We start from the raw sequence: 17,466 nt of genomic DNA on the forward strand, positions 1-17,466 counted from the left end.
TAAACGACAAGATCAGCGCTTATCCCAGAGGTATTTCCTGTGGCACAGACACAAAGGGCTAATGACAGTGTGCTGCTGTAGTAGTAGTAGTATTCGTCGTAATGTTGTCGGTAGAAGCAGGGCAGAGATTAAATCGTGCTCCTTGTTGGCTCAGCTCGGACAGATTGAGCGGGGGGTTGGGTGGTTTCACGGTCACTTAAGAGAGCGACACACTTGGACGAACCTCCCTTCACTGAGCATTAAACACAATTAAGAGAAGGCACTGTTTCCCTCCCCACCTGGGCTCTTAAAGCTCCCAGTGCTGCCCCTTGCTAGCTGTAAATCCGCACAATCTATCTGGCCGCTTAAACTTACTATTCGTCCCTTGCCTCCTCAAGCGCCTCCTCACGCTCTATATAATCTGGCTTGGTAGCTGTGCTTCTCTATATCACCCATGAGGACATGACCTTTACCACCGTTTTCAATTGACGTTTCTATCATCCCTTTTTTAATCAGGGAAGTATAAAGGGCCAGTAGGTACCTCCCAATGAATACAAGTTGCCTCTGAATTATTTAGATTATGAACGACTGAAAGTCTTTTGAAAACCACTGCACATCTCTCTCACCATCTCAGGGGTGGTCTTAGTCACACCACTCATTCATAAAAGTGTGTGAAATCCGCTGCCATATATGAGTAAATAAGCACCGTTTTCCTCCAGGGGGTGGTTGGCTGGGTTCTATTTACAGCCCAGCCTTGAGTTTAACCTTCACCGTTCACTTTGAGCACACGATCCAGTGTTTTTCAAAATCACACACAGGAAATCAGTGAGCGTATCTTTTATTAGTTTAAACACACTATGGGTTGTTTGTTTCTGTCCTTACTCCTATATTCTTTTTATACAATTTCCTTTTCCTGTCCTAGGTAACGTGTTTTGCTACTCTTAAGTCTTTCAGAGCCTTTTGGAAATAGTTTCCCGTCAGTCTTTTGAGTACGTGGGTTTTGAATGAAGGAATGACTTGAAACCAGCCACGAAGGAGAGTTCAGAATGAGAGTGCACCCGAGGAAGGATATCTCACCACACATTCTGTCTGACAGAGGGCTTTGCTCCATATTTCATTTCATGTCTTTAAGTGAACAGTTTGCCAGACAATTTCAATATGTTCTGAAAAAAACCTGACTTGCTGCACTATTTTCATTTTTTTTATTTGTGAATGATTCATGGATGTTTGTCTCTCAGGTATTCTGGGCAGTTACAAGTGAAGATGTAGGTGTCCTCAGTTTGTAGCCAAATTATTAGATTTTACTATTGAATTATTTTGCATTGGTTAAGTATTTAATAAATGTCTATGACGACTGTAACTGCATTAGAGTCTATGATTAGAAATATTTTGTGTTTTATTTATTTATTTATTTATTTAATTGAAATTATAGTGTGAATCAGGATCTTGAAAATATTTAATCGATCAGGAAAACCCAAATGAATATCTGAAGTCCTTAAGTTGTGGCTAAAACATGAATTGTATACATACTGAAGAACTCAGGTTGGTAGAGGTCAGTCTGTCCAGGTCACAGGTTAGGAAGAGTTAGGCTTTGCTCATCAGACACATTCTAACTGTTTATGTATCTACATATCCTCGAGGGCTCATTAGACACAGGTCATCTATCACCACCTCATGAGGCCTGCAGCCGAAGCCCTTAAGTTACTCACAATCACCTAACATCACTTAGGAACGGGGTTCTGCAGCCTGATAATGTGCCATAAGTCACTTTGTTTGCCTGCGGTGTGGCGGAGCCGATCATCAGACTGGTGTAATCAGTCAAACCGACGCTACACTCGTTTGTTTGTGGAAGTGCTCTAAGTGCACTCCATTTCCAGGTCTTCCATTTGTCAGTTAAACTTTGTCGTCTCCTGGAAATTAGCGCCACGTGTGTGTGTGGTGGATTAATTATTTCATTGTGAAAAAAGGAAAGCTGAAACAGTTTGAAGCAGAATGATATTCCTCCATAATCTCTACCTGACGATGACTGAGCCTCTGCACTGTATATCAATGTGGGCCGTGCTGTGTGTTTGTTTGCATGCACAGCAGGTTTGTTGTGCATATTGCTGACTGGCATTAAAGTGTTCTGGCACAGCAGTGCGAAGATGAGAAAGGAAGAGAGGAGGCAGACTGAATAGAGGGGAAGAAAGGATGGGGGTGTGATGATTTACCATGGTCCTGTTCCATATTTTACATCGTTTTAGATTTTTTTTTTTTTTTTTTAATTCGCGGCAAGATTGCCTGGGTTTTCTTTCTTTTTTTTCTTCTTCGTCTTCTTCTTCTTTCAATTAGACGTTTGCAAAAATGTCAACGCTTAGCTCCCAGACAATAATTCACATGTTGTATAGCTCTTATCTCTGATGGATGGGCCAACACATCAGCAGGCGGGACACTCCACTTCTCCAATCACAGCCCTCCATAAACACTTTTCTGCAGTAATGGACTCACAGTGCCGTCCTGTAGGGCTCCTGGCAGGGTGACAGGGTGAGAACACAGCAGTGCTCCCTCTAGACGGAGTTCTTGTCAACTGCAGGTGTGTTTGGAAAGCTCGAAAGTTTTAATACGAAGGGGTTGGCAGAAATGTTTGTTCTGGATTAAACATAATCAGCTCAAACGTGCAAAACCAGCACGGCCAATGTCCAATTTTCCCCCTAATCTCTTGCAAAGCTGTTATTGGCTTATCATAGTTGTAATTGGTGTAAGCCCTCTTGTTTTTTGAGCAGTGTTTTTGGTGATGTGGGATAAACTGGGCAATTCCTCAAGCAGCCAGAGGGAAATTGAAACCGTTGCATTGGGTCTTTTTAGGTTGGATTTATTGTAATTTGAAGCTATCCTCACTGTGGGTTCTGGGAAGGTTCAAGAGGTTTTCCGTTGTGTCCAAAGAAGCCAGACGAGGAATAAACACACATTTGGTTGTTTTATTATTTTTGTAGCTGGACCTAAAATGAAGTTTTTATCTTATTTTCTAACCTTTGTCCCTTGTCTTATCTTCTTACCTTGCAGTTATGTGGCTGTGGGCTGCTCGGCGTGGGCATCTGGCTCTCGGTCTCTCAGGGCAGCTTCGCCACCTTCTCACCCTCATTTCCTTTCCTGTCAGCCGCCAACATGGTCATCGGCATCGGCGCCATCGTCATGATCACGGGCTTTCTCGGCTGCCTGGGTGCCATCAAGGAGAACAAGTGCCTGCTTCTGAGCGTGAGTGAAATCTCGATGCGTCTGTCACTTTTCAAAATCAACTAACACAGATAACTGTGAACACATTTTTCTCACTCTCCTATCATTCATGCAATAATTGAGTATTCAGGCCAGCAAGGAATTGGGGAAGTTCCCATTTGGGAACAACCCAATTCTGAGTTCACACAACAACAACAACAACAACAACAACAACAACAAACTGGCAGCATGGTCACCCTGTGAAGAAAATGTGCATAAAAATGACAAACAACCTCATCAACACCCATATGAACCAAAACAAGTTGGGGGGGGGGGGCTCATAATACATGCATAAAATGTCTACATATTTTACATTGTTTCATACAGCCAGTAAACTATAATCCTCTCTTTGTGTATCTGTTATTGGAAATGTTTGTGATGCTCGCAGTTGAAATAAAACGCATTCAGAGATACGTCTTCTTATGTAGGTGAAGGAAAATGATGCCAGAGCTTCAAACAAAACTTTTCAAGTTGAATCTTATGAGTTCTGCATGATTTTATTCCAGTTGTAAACTGGAACAACAACAATCAACACAACCTCTGTTGCAGTCATAAACAATGAGCTCTTCTTTAATGTATGATCATGAAGAAAAACCATTGTCATTGTTTGCAAATGATCTTTAATAATCCCTTTGGTTAGTCAGTCAACAATTATCTACTATTTTCATTCATGCGATGATTAGAACTGAAGAGCATTAACATTTGAAAGACGGCTAATGTCTGCTTCCTGCAAGGATTTAAAAGTCAACAAAATATTTAGTATAGTGCTGAGGTGTGCACAAATATTTACATCCGGCTGAAAGTGTCTCTACAGTAAGACAGACAGGCCAGCAAGAGTTCAGCAGCATATTTGTATTTATCTTCCGGCCTCAGCCTCAGTGGAGGTAAATGACTGACAGAAATGGTTCAGTCTGCATTGTATCGAGCCATGGGGGATCGCAAAGAAAATTAAAGCCGAGCAATGGGATTCTCCCTCACTGCAAATTAACACCAACCCACGCATGTGACTTCCTTGGCTCTCGGTCACGGTGAGCGAACTGTCAGTCATGGGACCTTTTGTGTGAAGTACCTGGCTGTAAGCGTGTACCTACATCGCACACCAAAAGGGACTTAATATTTCTGAGTTCAAATAATTGAGAACCTTCTATTATTCATTACAAAGTCTACAATGACTGAACCCTTCGCTTGTTTGCACAAAATTGTACAAGTGTATTATCGTAAGCGCCGAGTTAATTATGAAAGTTCACCCGATGGAATGAGGATTTTTTATTTTTTTAATGTGGATTCTCCTGAAAGGAAAAAAACTTTCATGTATGGAAACTTTAAATGAGAAGTGGAGTCGGGGCTCTGAGTACTTATCATCACAAACAGTTCAATCCCTTGAAGCTCTTGCATCAGTCAAAAGCCTCGCCAAATCCTCAGCGTTAGACATGGCTTCCTTCACCTGCCTAACTACTGTGAAGCAAAGAGGAAGACAGTGGCGGGCGAGAGAGAGACGAGGGGAGGAAGTCAGCTGCAATCAGGAGGAAGAAAATAAATGGAAAATATAAAAGTTGCAAGGGTTGTTTTTTTTCTCCTGTTAAGTCCTCTGTGTGACAATGTTTTTTTATTCGGCTACAGATGCTGTTACAGTTAATTTTTCTGTCCGTCCAGTCGAACACACCCGGGGTGGGGGGGGGCGAGGAAACATCAGAGCATGTTTATATCTCCCAGAGCAAGCAGATGTGAGCGTTCACCTTGACATATTACCACTGAAAATACTGCGTGGACAGCTTGCTCTGAATTAGAAATATTCAAAGCTGAGGAATCTTCTGCGGGGGAAAACTTTCAGTCCAGTTTTGCTGCCAAGAAAATGTTTATGAGACAAAATAGAAAAAGAAAGAAAAAAAAAAAAGTGGGTGAGAAAACACTGGAAATATCTGGCTTGAAGCAGCAAATCTTTAAAACCTTTAAAAGTGTGAAATGACAGGAAATGAGAACATACGCCCACAAAGCTGAGTGTGCATGCACGCATATTCTCACTCGGGGGGCCATCGAAGCACCGCCGGGTCACTGTGCAGAAACTCTTCTTTTAAATTTCAAGGCAACGGCGACAAACCAACTCTGAATAACGACAGTGATACAATAAACTGGCAACCCAGATGCTGCACCTCCTGCCGGCTGTCATGACTATTTCATGTGTGCCTCGACATAAATAATAGCCAAGCCCCTTTTCTTCCCAAATGAGTTTGGAGTTAATGGGGGTTTTCTAAAATCTAGCTTTGCGTGCCTCTTCCTCGAGCTGTGCAGACGAGCTTGGTAAATACGGAGCTGTGGCAGAGTCGAGTAGAGAGAGTTGATGAGATGCAGCGCTGTGTTGGAAATTAATCTTAGGAGGTATTAAACCTCATTCCCCTTCTCTCGCACGTTCACACGCACTCTCGTGCTCAGATACTCCCCTGCCTTCTTATCTCTCCTTCTGCATTTCTTTATTTTTATTACTGAATCGTCTGAACTTCCGCTTACTTTGCTGCACAAATCATAAACTGTAACTGAATACAATCTGACATATAATTGAATTGAATAGTTTGTTTTTTCTTCCTAGAATGAGCCGAGTCGATCGATATCACTCTCTTTTCTGTATATTTTAAGCTCCCCCCCCCCCCCCCCCCCAAAAAAAAAAGAAAGAAAATGCCTGTCTTTGCATAAAGACTGTAAACAAGAGAAAAGGTCGATCGTAGCTTTGTCCACATATAACAAAACCTGCTTTTCTGCACCTTTAAAGCACATTTCATCTCCTTTGTTTAAGTACTCAGCTTTTTAGTAGTCATTGGAAACAACTTCATCAAGACGCTCTCTGTCCTTTATGCATTTTTTCTTTTTTTCATCCAAAGTAAACCAAAGACAGTTTGATGATTAACGAGCTTCTAAAGAAGCCGATGGGCAGATTTTGTTATATTCAGACAGCCGAGCTATCTGTTTCCCTTTGTTCTCCTTTTTTGAAATCCGACCTGAGCAAATGGGCTACGAGCTCTTCTCATTCATCCCTTTGACAGAAAACAGTTGTAACTCTTTAAAAGTGAAAACTATTACTCGACTCCTACGTTGACCGTGAGCAATCTCCGTAAATCATTTATATCATGGATGGGCAACTTTAATCAGTGTGAGGCAGGGGTGGCAAGTAATTATTTCTTCTGCGTTTACTTGCCTGAATTCAAACGAAAATATCTTTAATTGGTATTCCTGACGTTCCCAAAACTGGCTCACCAATTCTTCTAACCCCTGTGAGGATGATTCAGAGTTTCGGTGAAAGATTCAAAGCAGCACACGGTGGTTACCAGTGGTTAAATGCCAAGGTTCCCATTTCTGTTTCAAAAAGACATTTTTAAATAGAATTCTTGGTGTTTTATAAAAACGTGACGTCCAGACTGGTTATTACCAGTTTTTCTTTTACTATTCAAAAAATAAATAACTGTGCATGCGTGCAGACATGTATGTACATTCAGCCCTGACCACCATCAGAATCTAGTTCAAAAATATATTTTTACTTGAATGAAATTCAAACTAGCTTTTTTTTTTTCACTTTTAACTAGGGATGCATTGATACCACTTTTTTAAAGGGCGAGGACCAGTACGGGTACTAACCTTCAGCTACTTGCTGATGCCAAGTATCAACATGAGTATTTATTAAATGTCATCAAGACTAAATTAGCCTATTTGTGTGTAGTTGTAAAGTACTTATATAAAAATTTAATTGTCTAACTTGTTCTGTGGTCCACATACGGTATGATGTTGTGATGAAGAGAGCCTGAATGAAATACACCGCAAACCATACTGTTATTTATGAAATTATAATGCATGCAACAACAAACATCACAGGCCTAAACTCTGAGCTCTGCACTGTATATAGTTTTCATTATAATATGCAACAGCTAAAACAATGCTCTCGCTCCCTTTCTCTCACAGTTCTTCATTGTGCTGCTGATAATTCTCCTGGCAGAGCTGATATTACTCATCCTATTCTTTGTGTACTCAGATAAGGTAAGTAAATTTTATTTCTAGCGTCTGAGAATTTGAAAGCCTATGTCTTATATTGTTCCAGCCCACGTTCTGGCGTAGCTTTCTTGAGGCCTAAAAGCTTATTCATAGTAGAGACACAATGCCAATCATGGCCTTGGAAAGGTCTTGTCTGCATAAAAGCATGCACGCTCAAACACATGTTGTGTTTTGACTTTGAATAATTTCCTCCAGACTTATTCTGAACTAAACCACCACTTCCTGAACCTTCACCTTAGTTTAGCCTGGAGACACGTCTTCGCATAAAAAAAGTAATGATTTTCCTCATGTGGCTTTTACTGGGAAGACCCAGTGTGAAAACGGGTTTCGCTCCTCACAGCAGTAATAAATGTGCACAAACATAGCACCAGTAATGGAGAAAGCAATAAAAAGTGTTGGCTTGATCAAGGTGTCTACGTTCCAGTTGCTCCCAGGCTTCAGTATTTCCTCTTGTATTTGATTGTTTCGCAGGCGCTTGAATAACTTCATTCCACCGTTGACACAGCAGTCAAAGGTTAGGCCACCAAATGTAGCCCAATCCCACCAGTTGGCTCCCTGTGATTAGTCCCAAACACATTTCCCATGACCCCCCCCTGCTTGAGGTCAAGTCAGGTGGAACTCTATGGTGTGACAACAGATGACGATAAGTAAAGCCGTGGATATTAGTGACATCCATGAAGCATATTTATTTTGATCCCGCCACAAGTGTTTCATCCCGTAGACGACAAGTGTCTTCAGCCGGACCAGCAGTGAACGGTCGATCAGTTTTCAAGGACACGACCTGTCTATTTCTGTATTCAGTGTTTTATGTCGCACAACCCATGGGACTTGAGCTAATTCTACCCCCTTTTGTTCTTGGGTTATTGCTCAAATTCAATGTATTAGGCAGATAAAAGAATTCATTTAGCAGCCAATCCATCCTCAGATTTGGATCAGGTCTCGCAGGCAAACTCTGTCAGGAGTAAATATGTCTGTTGCCTTATCGCCAAAATATTGCTGGCTTAACTTTGAGGGGAAGGGCGGGGGCTGCAAACCCTCATCCCTCCACTGGAAATTAAAAAGGAAGCCTCTTGACTTCAGAGATGTGCCTCCACATTACCTGTGAAGGCTGGAAGAGATAGCAAGATGGGCTGAGGATTTCCTAAAAGAGGAATCCAATGAGTCTGCATTAGTAAAGGTCAGAAAGCAACTGAGTGAGCCGTCTAATTCACACACGCCAAAGCAAACAGCCACAGTATTTTATGACTGCTGCATCTTTCCCAATTACAGTGGGTTTGTTTTTTTTTTTATTCTGGCTTCGAGTTAATGGGATGTGAAACCATGATAATGTGGTTCACGACCAAATGTATTTTCTATTAGCAGTCTTCAAATGTCATCGGAGAACAACACCATTTCATCAAATTATGTAATTGGAGATGGCATTTTCGAACAAGGCGGCCTGGAAACGTAAAGTAATTGAAAGAGACTGTATGTCCAACACTGACAAAATTTGATGAAGGACAATTGGAATCTATCACATATTTTGCTTTTCGTTTTCTTTCTTGACTTGCCACCCTCTATTGAGATCTAGTATGCTCTGTGAGGGACTCCTCATTTTCTGCTACAGGCTGTGATCAGAGGAATCGCTAATCCACTTCTTCTATTTGATCTTCTAATCACAAGGCATTTATTAACAAGTCTGGAAGACGTACAGTAGTTGGCAGCCTTTAAATGTCTGTTGACGGAGGCCTGCAAAACAGATATGTTGCTCCTTCAAATGGGTCATCTTTAAGTCATGACTGACGCTTTGCGCAGACTGTGATCCTTCCGGATGACAAGCTGTCTGCAAGATGTGCGAAAGATATGAACACATAGTATCCGGCTTTGCTGCAGGAGCACATATCTTCACAGCTTCTATTTAGTCACCCTGTCTCTCATATTATGCCCGCATTTTCACTAGTTTAATCCCGCTCGAGAGGCACTGCTCTCTTTCTTCATGATGGAGAATTTCTATTTCGTCTCCTCTAACCCAGCAGTGTTGCCTCCAGGTATGGCTTATGCTGGGGTACTCCCCCTTTCCATCTGCAGCCCAGTGGTGTTAAGCTCTCTGATTAAATGCCATGTAGAGACCGTAGTATAATAAAGGCTGGCCCTGCAGTTAGCAACCAGCTGACTACAGCAGATGGCTGGGCCACAAACCAGATTACAGCCATCCGTCTTTAACGCGCTGACCTCATTGTGCCGCCGCCGACCCAACACGCTGAACCGAACACCAGTGAAGGTTTATTAGCTCAGAATGAGAAAGCAGAACCGGGCAAGCCGAGAGTGGGAAAGCGCAGTAGAATGTGCATAGAAGTACACGGAGAAGGCGGGGGGGGGGGGGGGGGGGGGGGGGGGATATAGAAGAAAGTCAGGTGGACAGAGGTGAGAGAAAAAGGGATATGATGCATCAAAGCTGAAGATGGCAAGGAAGATGAATGTGCGATGTGGAAAGGTGTTGAAGTGCTTAAAAATAGTCTAAAGAGAGGATCAAAAGTGGACAAATGTGCCAAAAGTGAGATGAAGTGTTGCTGTAAAGTTTTTTGGGGTTTTTGTTTTTAAAGAGAGAGTGGTGAGACAAGTAATCATCATGGCATCATGGAAGAAGACTGAAGCAAAGTCAGGAGACCAGGCAAAGTGGGGTTATGTCCTGAATCGGTCTTACTAACAGCCACCATGGCCCAGCAGGCACATATAACTATTCCCTCCATTTGTGTATTGGCAGAATTATGCTCAATTTCTCGCCGTGCATTATTTTTTTTCAGACCAATTACGCAGCAGGACGGGGTCCTTTCCGTGGCTCTGTCGAGTGTCCCGGCCTCAGGCTGTCCGTCACAAGCTTGCAGAGAAACTGAAGGAATTAAGTTTCCAGTTTAATGATGTGCCACTTGAAAACCTTGTACTCCACTGTTTGTCTGCACATAATTCATGACAATTTTTAGGGCAATAAACACAATACTTATCCAGAGCCGCGCAATGCGAGCAACAATAATGTTTCCCTGAGAGTCGACAGATTTGACACTTTGAGCCAGGGTGCTCTGGTAGTATGCTATCCAATAACCGTCATGCAGGAGGGGATAAAAGTACTAAACACATCTGAAAGAGGCGCAGTCGAGTGAACAAATTAAATGAGAATTTTTTTGCGTTTGTTGACCTGATTTTATCCTCAAGAAGAGTGCAAGTTGACGACTGAAGATGCGGTGTGACTGTCGGTTCAGTGTTTGATTATGAGGCGCTCTTCTTTCAGCTGACTGGAAACATGCCAGCAGTGTCTCTGTGATCCGGGAGCACAGGAGCAAACTTGCTCTGCTTCATTCACAGAAACTGAAGTAACTGACATCTTGTTTTGGATGTTTCTGCTTTGAATGTGTCTTACTTAAAGGGATTTAAATGAGGCGCATTAAATAGTTCTTTTTGAATGTAGCAGTGCCAAGACTGGTTGTCTCGACGCACTTTTAGACTCGGTATGACTTGTGGTGTCTGTTTACATGGAAAATTGAATATGATGAAACTAAATACACCTTAGTTTAGTTTATATTGGTGAAGGTATAAAGCAGTAGAAATCCTAGACCTGGATATGCTTCAGTTGTCGCCTCCTTCAATACATCTTAATCTAATGATCACCAAACTCATCAAAAGCACAGTAAGAAGGGTTAGTACTGTGTGTTTTGTTAATTTTGTGTGAGAAATCAGCACTGAAGCCCTTGGGAATTGGATTTACATGTTCAAGGAAGCTATGCATTCAGTATATAATGTTACCAATCCACTGACTGGACAAGTGCAAAGGGTTGTGGGTTGTCACAGCTATACACCCAATAACAAGTAGCTTATGATCTTCTGTGTATTCTGTGTATCTTGTTCACCTCGGTTCTCAAGACCTGATTTTCATCAAAATATCTTAAGACACAATTTACCAACCCAACACCAAACAACAAACTGCCAGTGGAAATGAAAAAGTTCTGGAAGGAGAGCAGATTTCTTTGTTGTTTTTGTTATCAGATGATGAGTGACAAACCTCCAAAGTAGAGCTGATATTGTTGCATATCTGCAGATTGTATTACCAATCGTCTTGTTAACTTATGAGCAAAAAATTGTTAATTTCAGAAATTGTCGAATGAGTTTTTATCTCTTCTTCAATTACCAAACAAATCATGTAGGTGGGATCATGAAGAAGTGTTAGTTATTCTTCAGTAACAAAACTAATGTGTTGAGCTCTGTTCTCCTGTTGGTGTGTACAGAACATGCCAGACTACTTCACGTTTTACCAAGATCTGTTTTCATACATGGCGTGTACCATTAGCTTTGGCCCATCTGTGGAGTCTCTTCTCGCAGATGCTCTTGTCGTCTTTTCTTTTATTTGTTCTCAGAATGATATGTTTACCAAACCACCTGCATAGAACCACCTGCATTTTTTTCCCCTCATTTTGAATGAAATTGCCGCGCTGCGATTATGATTCATTTTGCACTGAGCGCGAGCATCATTAGAATTTTGTAACTACTGAAAGTGGTCCAACTGACACACGTAATTATGCCCATTTCGTGATGAGTCTGTGACTCAGTTGATGGTCGGTTTCCTCCAATCACGATGTTGGCGGTTCAGTCTCATCACTCCCTGTCCATACTTGTGGAATTCTGTGAGGCGGGGACAAGGATGAGTATGTTTATATAGCGACAACTGCCAGAATGACATCTGTTGGCTTTTCAGATCAGAGTTCAGGACTTGTCTTCAGCTCCTCCAATGTCGGAGCAGTTTCACTTTTAGTGTTTAAAGGAACTTGAAGTCAAAATATTCCATACCCCAGGTTTGTTCCAATGGACCTTGAGCACCTAACAATCTAAAGCATTTGGAGGCTGCCGAAGCAGAGACAATATAAGTGCAATCCGTTCCCGGGAAACTTTTGTGTGTTAGCCAAGTGCTCTAAGGTATTCATCACTCTGCCCTGTTTGTTAGCCAGCTGTCCTCAGAGGCAAAACCGGAACGATTTGTCACCAGCAATTCAGGAGTGACCTTTGCTTCCCGATCCGTAGAATGCGATTTGCAGTGAATATTCGGCTTTCAAAAAAACCAACCAAAAGACAGGATCTCACATCCGTTCAGAAATTGGAGCAGTCAGCTCAGTCGTGGCGGTGTGCTCTGGTAATGAGTGTTCGGTGTAGCTCGTCTTTCTGCTCGGTGACAGGTCCCAGTGTACCCGTTCCCTCGGGTGTTAGTGTGTCACTGGATCTGAGGCCCGATTCTGACAGTGGAGCGTCCTCACTCTGGAATCCAAAGCGTCTCTGTGCTGGGATCACATTTTCCTGTAAAAACTGAAAAAAAATCACTTTCACACCCTTACTGGTCGCTATGGTAATTTTGTAAGGTGTGTTGTATTATTACAGCATCCCGGGTGACATGCAGGGGTTTAAGTGAGAATCTACCGCTCTCTCTGTCTGTTCTGTGATAGAAAGCACACATCAGTTTGGAAAAGAAAGCCCACTCCTTCCCCCGCCCTGTCATCGCGGGTATCGACGCGCCATTCCCTGCTTTCTCCATTTGTGTGACTCATGTGTTTCCCTCGCTGGCCAAGCTTGGACCCTTTAGATTTCCGTGATGAATGTGCTGTCCTGTATTGCTGAGGGTGGAAGTGGTCAGCCGAGAGGAAACCACAGGCTTATCTTTGTAATGAGAAGTACGCACTGCGTCTCAGGGATTTGTCAATACGCCACACATAAAATATTGCATTGATGCCTTCTGGCAACAATCAGGGAATACTTACCAGGAGTCAGGTATGATCACAGCGTGTTGTTTGCGCTTTTTTTTTTTTTTTTTTTGTAAACAGTTTCCAGTAGCAGCAACATCACATACATTCTAGAAGTTAGTTTTCAGTCCCCCCCCCCCCCCCTCCCAAACAAAAAATAGGCTAATGCAACAAAGATGTGGTTTCATCTGCTCCTTTTGCGAAGAGAAAATGGGTCAGAGTGTTGCACGATCAAATCCCTGTTTGTTCTGTACTCATTTGTCTGCCTCTCGTTAGCGGTAAATCTGGATCATTAAGTTTCATTTCAGGCTGTAACAAAGACTTCCAAACATGAAAATGGAAGATGTGCAGAGACCTATTGGAGACTCAGAAGATGATTTTTATTGTTGAAGTGGTGGTGGGTGAGGTGGGGTGGGGTGGGGTGGGGTGGGGGGGGGGGGGGGGGCTCTCTAGTGACTACGTTAGCGTGAGGAGTCGGTAATGAGCGAGCAACATCACATATAGCCTAGATGGAGAAGATAGACGATAGAAACAAAGTATGAAGCAGAGATTGATGATGCTGCTCTACATCTCATTTGCCTGCTCAAGGACAGATATGATGGGACCAGCAGCTCGAGGTGCAGTGCAGAAATCCTCCCCTGCATCAACACAGTTACAATGATGAGGGGAGAAGATTGTGATTTCAAATGATACAGAATTGACAGTCGTATTTCAAAGCTTTTAGAGCCTTTTTTAAATGGCTTCACATGATTAATGATCACTGAGGCATTTTATTACCAGAGGAACTTTAATTACTCAGTGGAAATTCAGTTTGACTTTTATGTCTAATTCTGCAAATATATCTCAAAAGCCTTCACAGCTGCGAAAACAAGGGTTTAAGGCTTTTTATTTCCACCAATAAATTGCTGAAACGCTTAATTTGGAGCTTATTCTCGCTTTGGTCAAACCAATGTTTTTTATCATATCGTTCAGTGTGTTGAAGTTGGGCTACATGCGTTTTTTTTCATCAAGTGACATTTAAACTGTAATTCTTGAACGAAAAAAAAACAGGCTGACGCTACCTCCCGGCTGCTTCTGTGTTCTGTTTTTTTTTTCCTGCTAAAGGATTTACTGAGCAGCCTGAAAAAAAAGCATCTGAGCTGAATACCAATCGTTCCGCCAAGAGTAAAAGAAATGGCAGAATAGCTGAGAGCACCCTGTTGTGTTAGGAAGTGACAGCGATGATGTCGCTTCTCTTAAAGTACGCTGATTTCCCAAAAAAATCTTAATTTCAGGGGGACAATCTTAAGCCTAGAGCTTTAACTATTACAGCAAGTATGTTTCTTTTATTGTGATTTTACTTTTATTGCCTCTGAAGATGTACAGCATGGTTCTGGCAGTGCATGTCATTTTTCCAGTCATAATTACCCCATATCTGAAGCGCTTCTCAATCTGTCCTGGCAGTTAGCAAATCCCCACAGGCATCGCAAACTGCAGGAGAGCTAAAGCTCTGATTTTGTATCTCATTAACACATCCAATGAGATATTAATCTCCATCAGACATGGCACAACCCTGAGCACATTGTTGGGGTGCAGTCAAGAGGAAAATGATTCAGTGTCTCAGCTGAAGGGCATGTGTGGTATTCGATGTGGGCTGGGAAGCAACACATTATGTGTCGGCTGTGCAGACATCACGAAAAGGAAAAGAAAAGTCAAATTATGATGGTTGTTTTACGATGAAAAGAAGGTTACCAGTAACTGAACTGTGCAGGCACTGCTGTTTATCTGCAGCACGAACAGACGGCATTAATAATCCTCCAGGTTTGTGTGAAACAGCCGAGACAGTTAGAAAAGTGCACAATAATATCATTGCACCCACACAAAGATCTATGCCTCATCAGCCTACTTCAACATCCAGGCAACGGGAAGGCTTATAATGAATGCAATCACCCAAGTGACTGTTCTTGCTGAGCCAAGTATTTTAAACCAAGGTCTCTAACCAAGACTCATGTTTCCTTTCTTATCTTCAGGTGAGTGAGAACGCTAAACAGGATCTGAAGGATGGGCTGGCTCTCTACAACTCAGACAACAACATAGGTCTGCGAAATGCCTGGAACATCATCCAGGCTGAGGTAGGTGACCGCCGCTTTCCTCATTGTATTAAAAACTTGAGTGCAAACATCGCTGGAAAAGTCACATTAATGCAAGTTAAGTATTTCCGATAATGTATTCTCTGCCGAGTGGATGCTGCAGTTAGTGTTTTAAAAGTCTAATCTGGCTGTTGGAGTATGATTCATGCCATTATTGTGCTCCGCTAAAACAAAGAGACTAATCACGGCATTTTATACATAACAGTTTGGATTAATTAGGTCTGCCTGGACTGACAAGAGGCATTTACTGATCATGTGCTTGGTGTGTTACCTTTTACAGTGGAAGTGCTGTGGCGTGATAGCGTACACCGACTGGCACGAGGCCCTGAAAGAAAAAGTAGTGCCCGACCGCTGCTGCCAGGAGCATTACCAGAACTGTGGTCAAAACTCCACCAACATGTTCTGGAATCGGGTGAGTTGACACTGAAATCGACCCTTAATTAATACCAATGTTTTTGGTTATGTACGCTATGTTGCCAAAAATGTTTGCTCGCCTCACACGCATATTAAATTGAGTGACAAGCCATTTTCAAACCATAGGATTCAATCTGATGTCGGTCCACCCTTTGCAGCTATATCAGCTTCAACTCTGTGTTCATGGGAATTTTGGGCCATTCTTCCAGAACGAAACCGATTCCATTAAGCTCGTTACACACGGTTCTTGAGCTAATCTGAAGATCACATGAAGTTTGGAGGTCGGTAACTATTGACTGTGCAGGAAGTTGGCCACCTCTGCAGACGGTGCACCTCACCATCCGCTGATTGAGTTGAATGTGGAAAATTTCGTAAGCGAAGAAAATTTCCCTGCTGGACTTATTGCGCTAGTGGCATCCTATCACTGTGCCACACTGGAATTCACTGTGCTCCTGAGAGCGACACATTCTTTCACTGATGTTTGTAGAAATAGTCTGCATCTGATTTTATACACCTGTGGCAATGGAGGTGATTGGAACACCTGAATATACTTTTGGTAATATGAACCGAATGTACACCGATGGTGCTGGTCTGAGCTGAGCTGCTGGGGATGGGTTCCTGAGCTTCTATTTAGCAGTTTTTTTTCAGTGAATATCTGGCTGCAAAGTTAATCAAAGCACTACAAAGAGGTACTATAGAGCGACGCAGGTTTGCAAAACTTCTAGGAAGAAAAACAAGATGACTACAAACAAAGGCTTTAAAAAGAGATTCAAACAACACTAAAGAGAAATGGAAAATGACCACAACAAAACAAGTACAACCACACATTGGGACTACAGAGAGATGGAAATATAAAAGAAAAGATAACAGAACAATGCCAAACATAAACTGACAGCTCAAGACACAAAACATCCAGTGAGAAACACAAAGTGACCATACTGAGATACAAAACTACTGTGAAGATAAGTCAAGAAACAAAGTACAAAAACAAGCAGCAACAAAAGAAACAATGGCTATTAAAAGACTCGGTGCACATGCTTCTACTGTATGAATTGTGTGAGGCTTTTTTACACTTCTGCTCCCGTTATCGTATAATCTGTCTTTGTGTATGACACTCGTGGGATTATGAGTGAGACGTCATGTTTTATGTTACCGTTGAAGAGCGGGCCTCCTATTTTAATTACACTGCTTCAAGACTGATATTAATCACTTTAATGCCTTCAGATTCACAAGGAGTGTGAACATTTATGCTTTGTACAGCTTTATTCTGTAGTCCATCTCTTTTATAGTTGCTTTTACAACCTTTTATGTGTATTTAAAGCATCTTTGATTAGTGATACCAATAATTTGTTTAGTTTTGAAACGGCCACCCCTTTTTTTTTCCCCCTGAATACCTTGCAGAACAATGTTCACCGGTTGCCATCTCCATTACAATTCTAATCTGCTGGTGGTCTGGGATGTGGCTTGTTAGCAGGTCCAAAGCAGAGGATTAAAAGCTGTATTACAATTACCAAAATGGGAATAGGTCGACATTGAGCTGGCGCGCTGGGGAGGCTCATCACTTAAAGCTTGTGCGTAATCCTGCCCAGAGGAGAGCGGCCACACACTCTATGGTTAAGTTTTACATGCTGCTTCAGCATCAGTGCTCAACAAGGTGCAGCACTTTGCATCTGAACCCTCCATTAAACTCTTCACCTTATCTGCCAGCGAGTGAGTGACCGACCTCTGTTTGAACTCAGGTAGGAGTCTGTTCAGACTTCCAGCCATATAAGTCTCCACGTGAAAGTCATCACTCATGATTAATTCACTTGCTTTAACACCTCAACTACTAGTCATGCATCCGAAGGTATGGAGATGCATTTTTAATGGAAAAATGTGAACTAGGTGGTGGAGATTAACCT

General features: G+C 42.2%; 1 protein-coding gene across 2 annotated transcripts in view; it reads left to right on the top strand.

Moving 5' to 3' along the window:
* Window positions 1-17,466, top strand: part of tspan9a (tetraspanin 9a) — a 182,603-nt gene that overhangs the window by 158,252 nt on the left and 6,885 nt on the right. For both annotated transcript variants that reach the window (XM_080476015.1, XM_080476014.1), the window contains 4 exons: window positions 3,022-3,213; window positions 7,177-7,251; window positions 15,032-15,133; window positions 15,432-15,563. In XM_080476015.1, coding sequence (XP_080332141.1) covers window positions 3,022-3,213; window positions 7,177-7,251; window positions 15,032-15,133; window positions 15,432-15,563 — 501 coding nt within the window. The remainder of the gene's footprint in view (window positions 1-3,021; window positions 3,214-7,176; window positions 7,252-15,031; window positions 15,134-15,431; window positions 15,564-17,466) is intronic.

This window comes from Lipophrys pholis (assembly GCF_963383615.2).
Source record: "Lipophrys pholis genome assembly, chromosome: 11".
Taxonomy (NCBI): Eukaryota; Metazoa; Chordata; class Actinopteri; order Blenniiformes; family Blenniidae; genus Lipophrys; species Lipophrys pholis.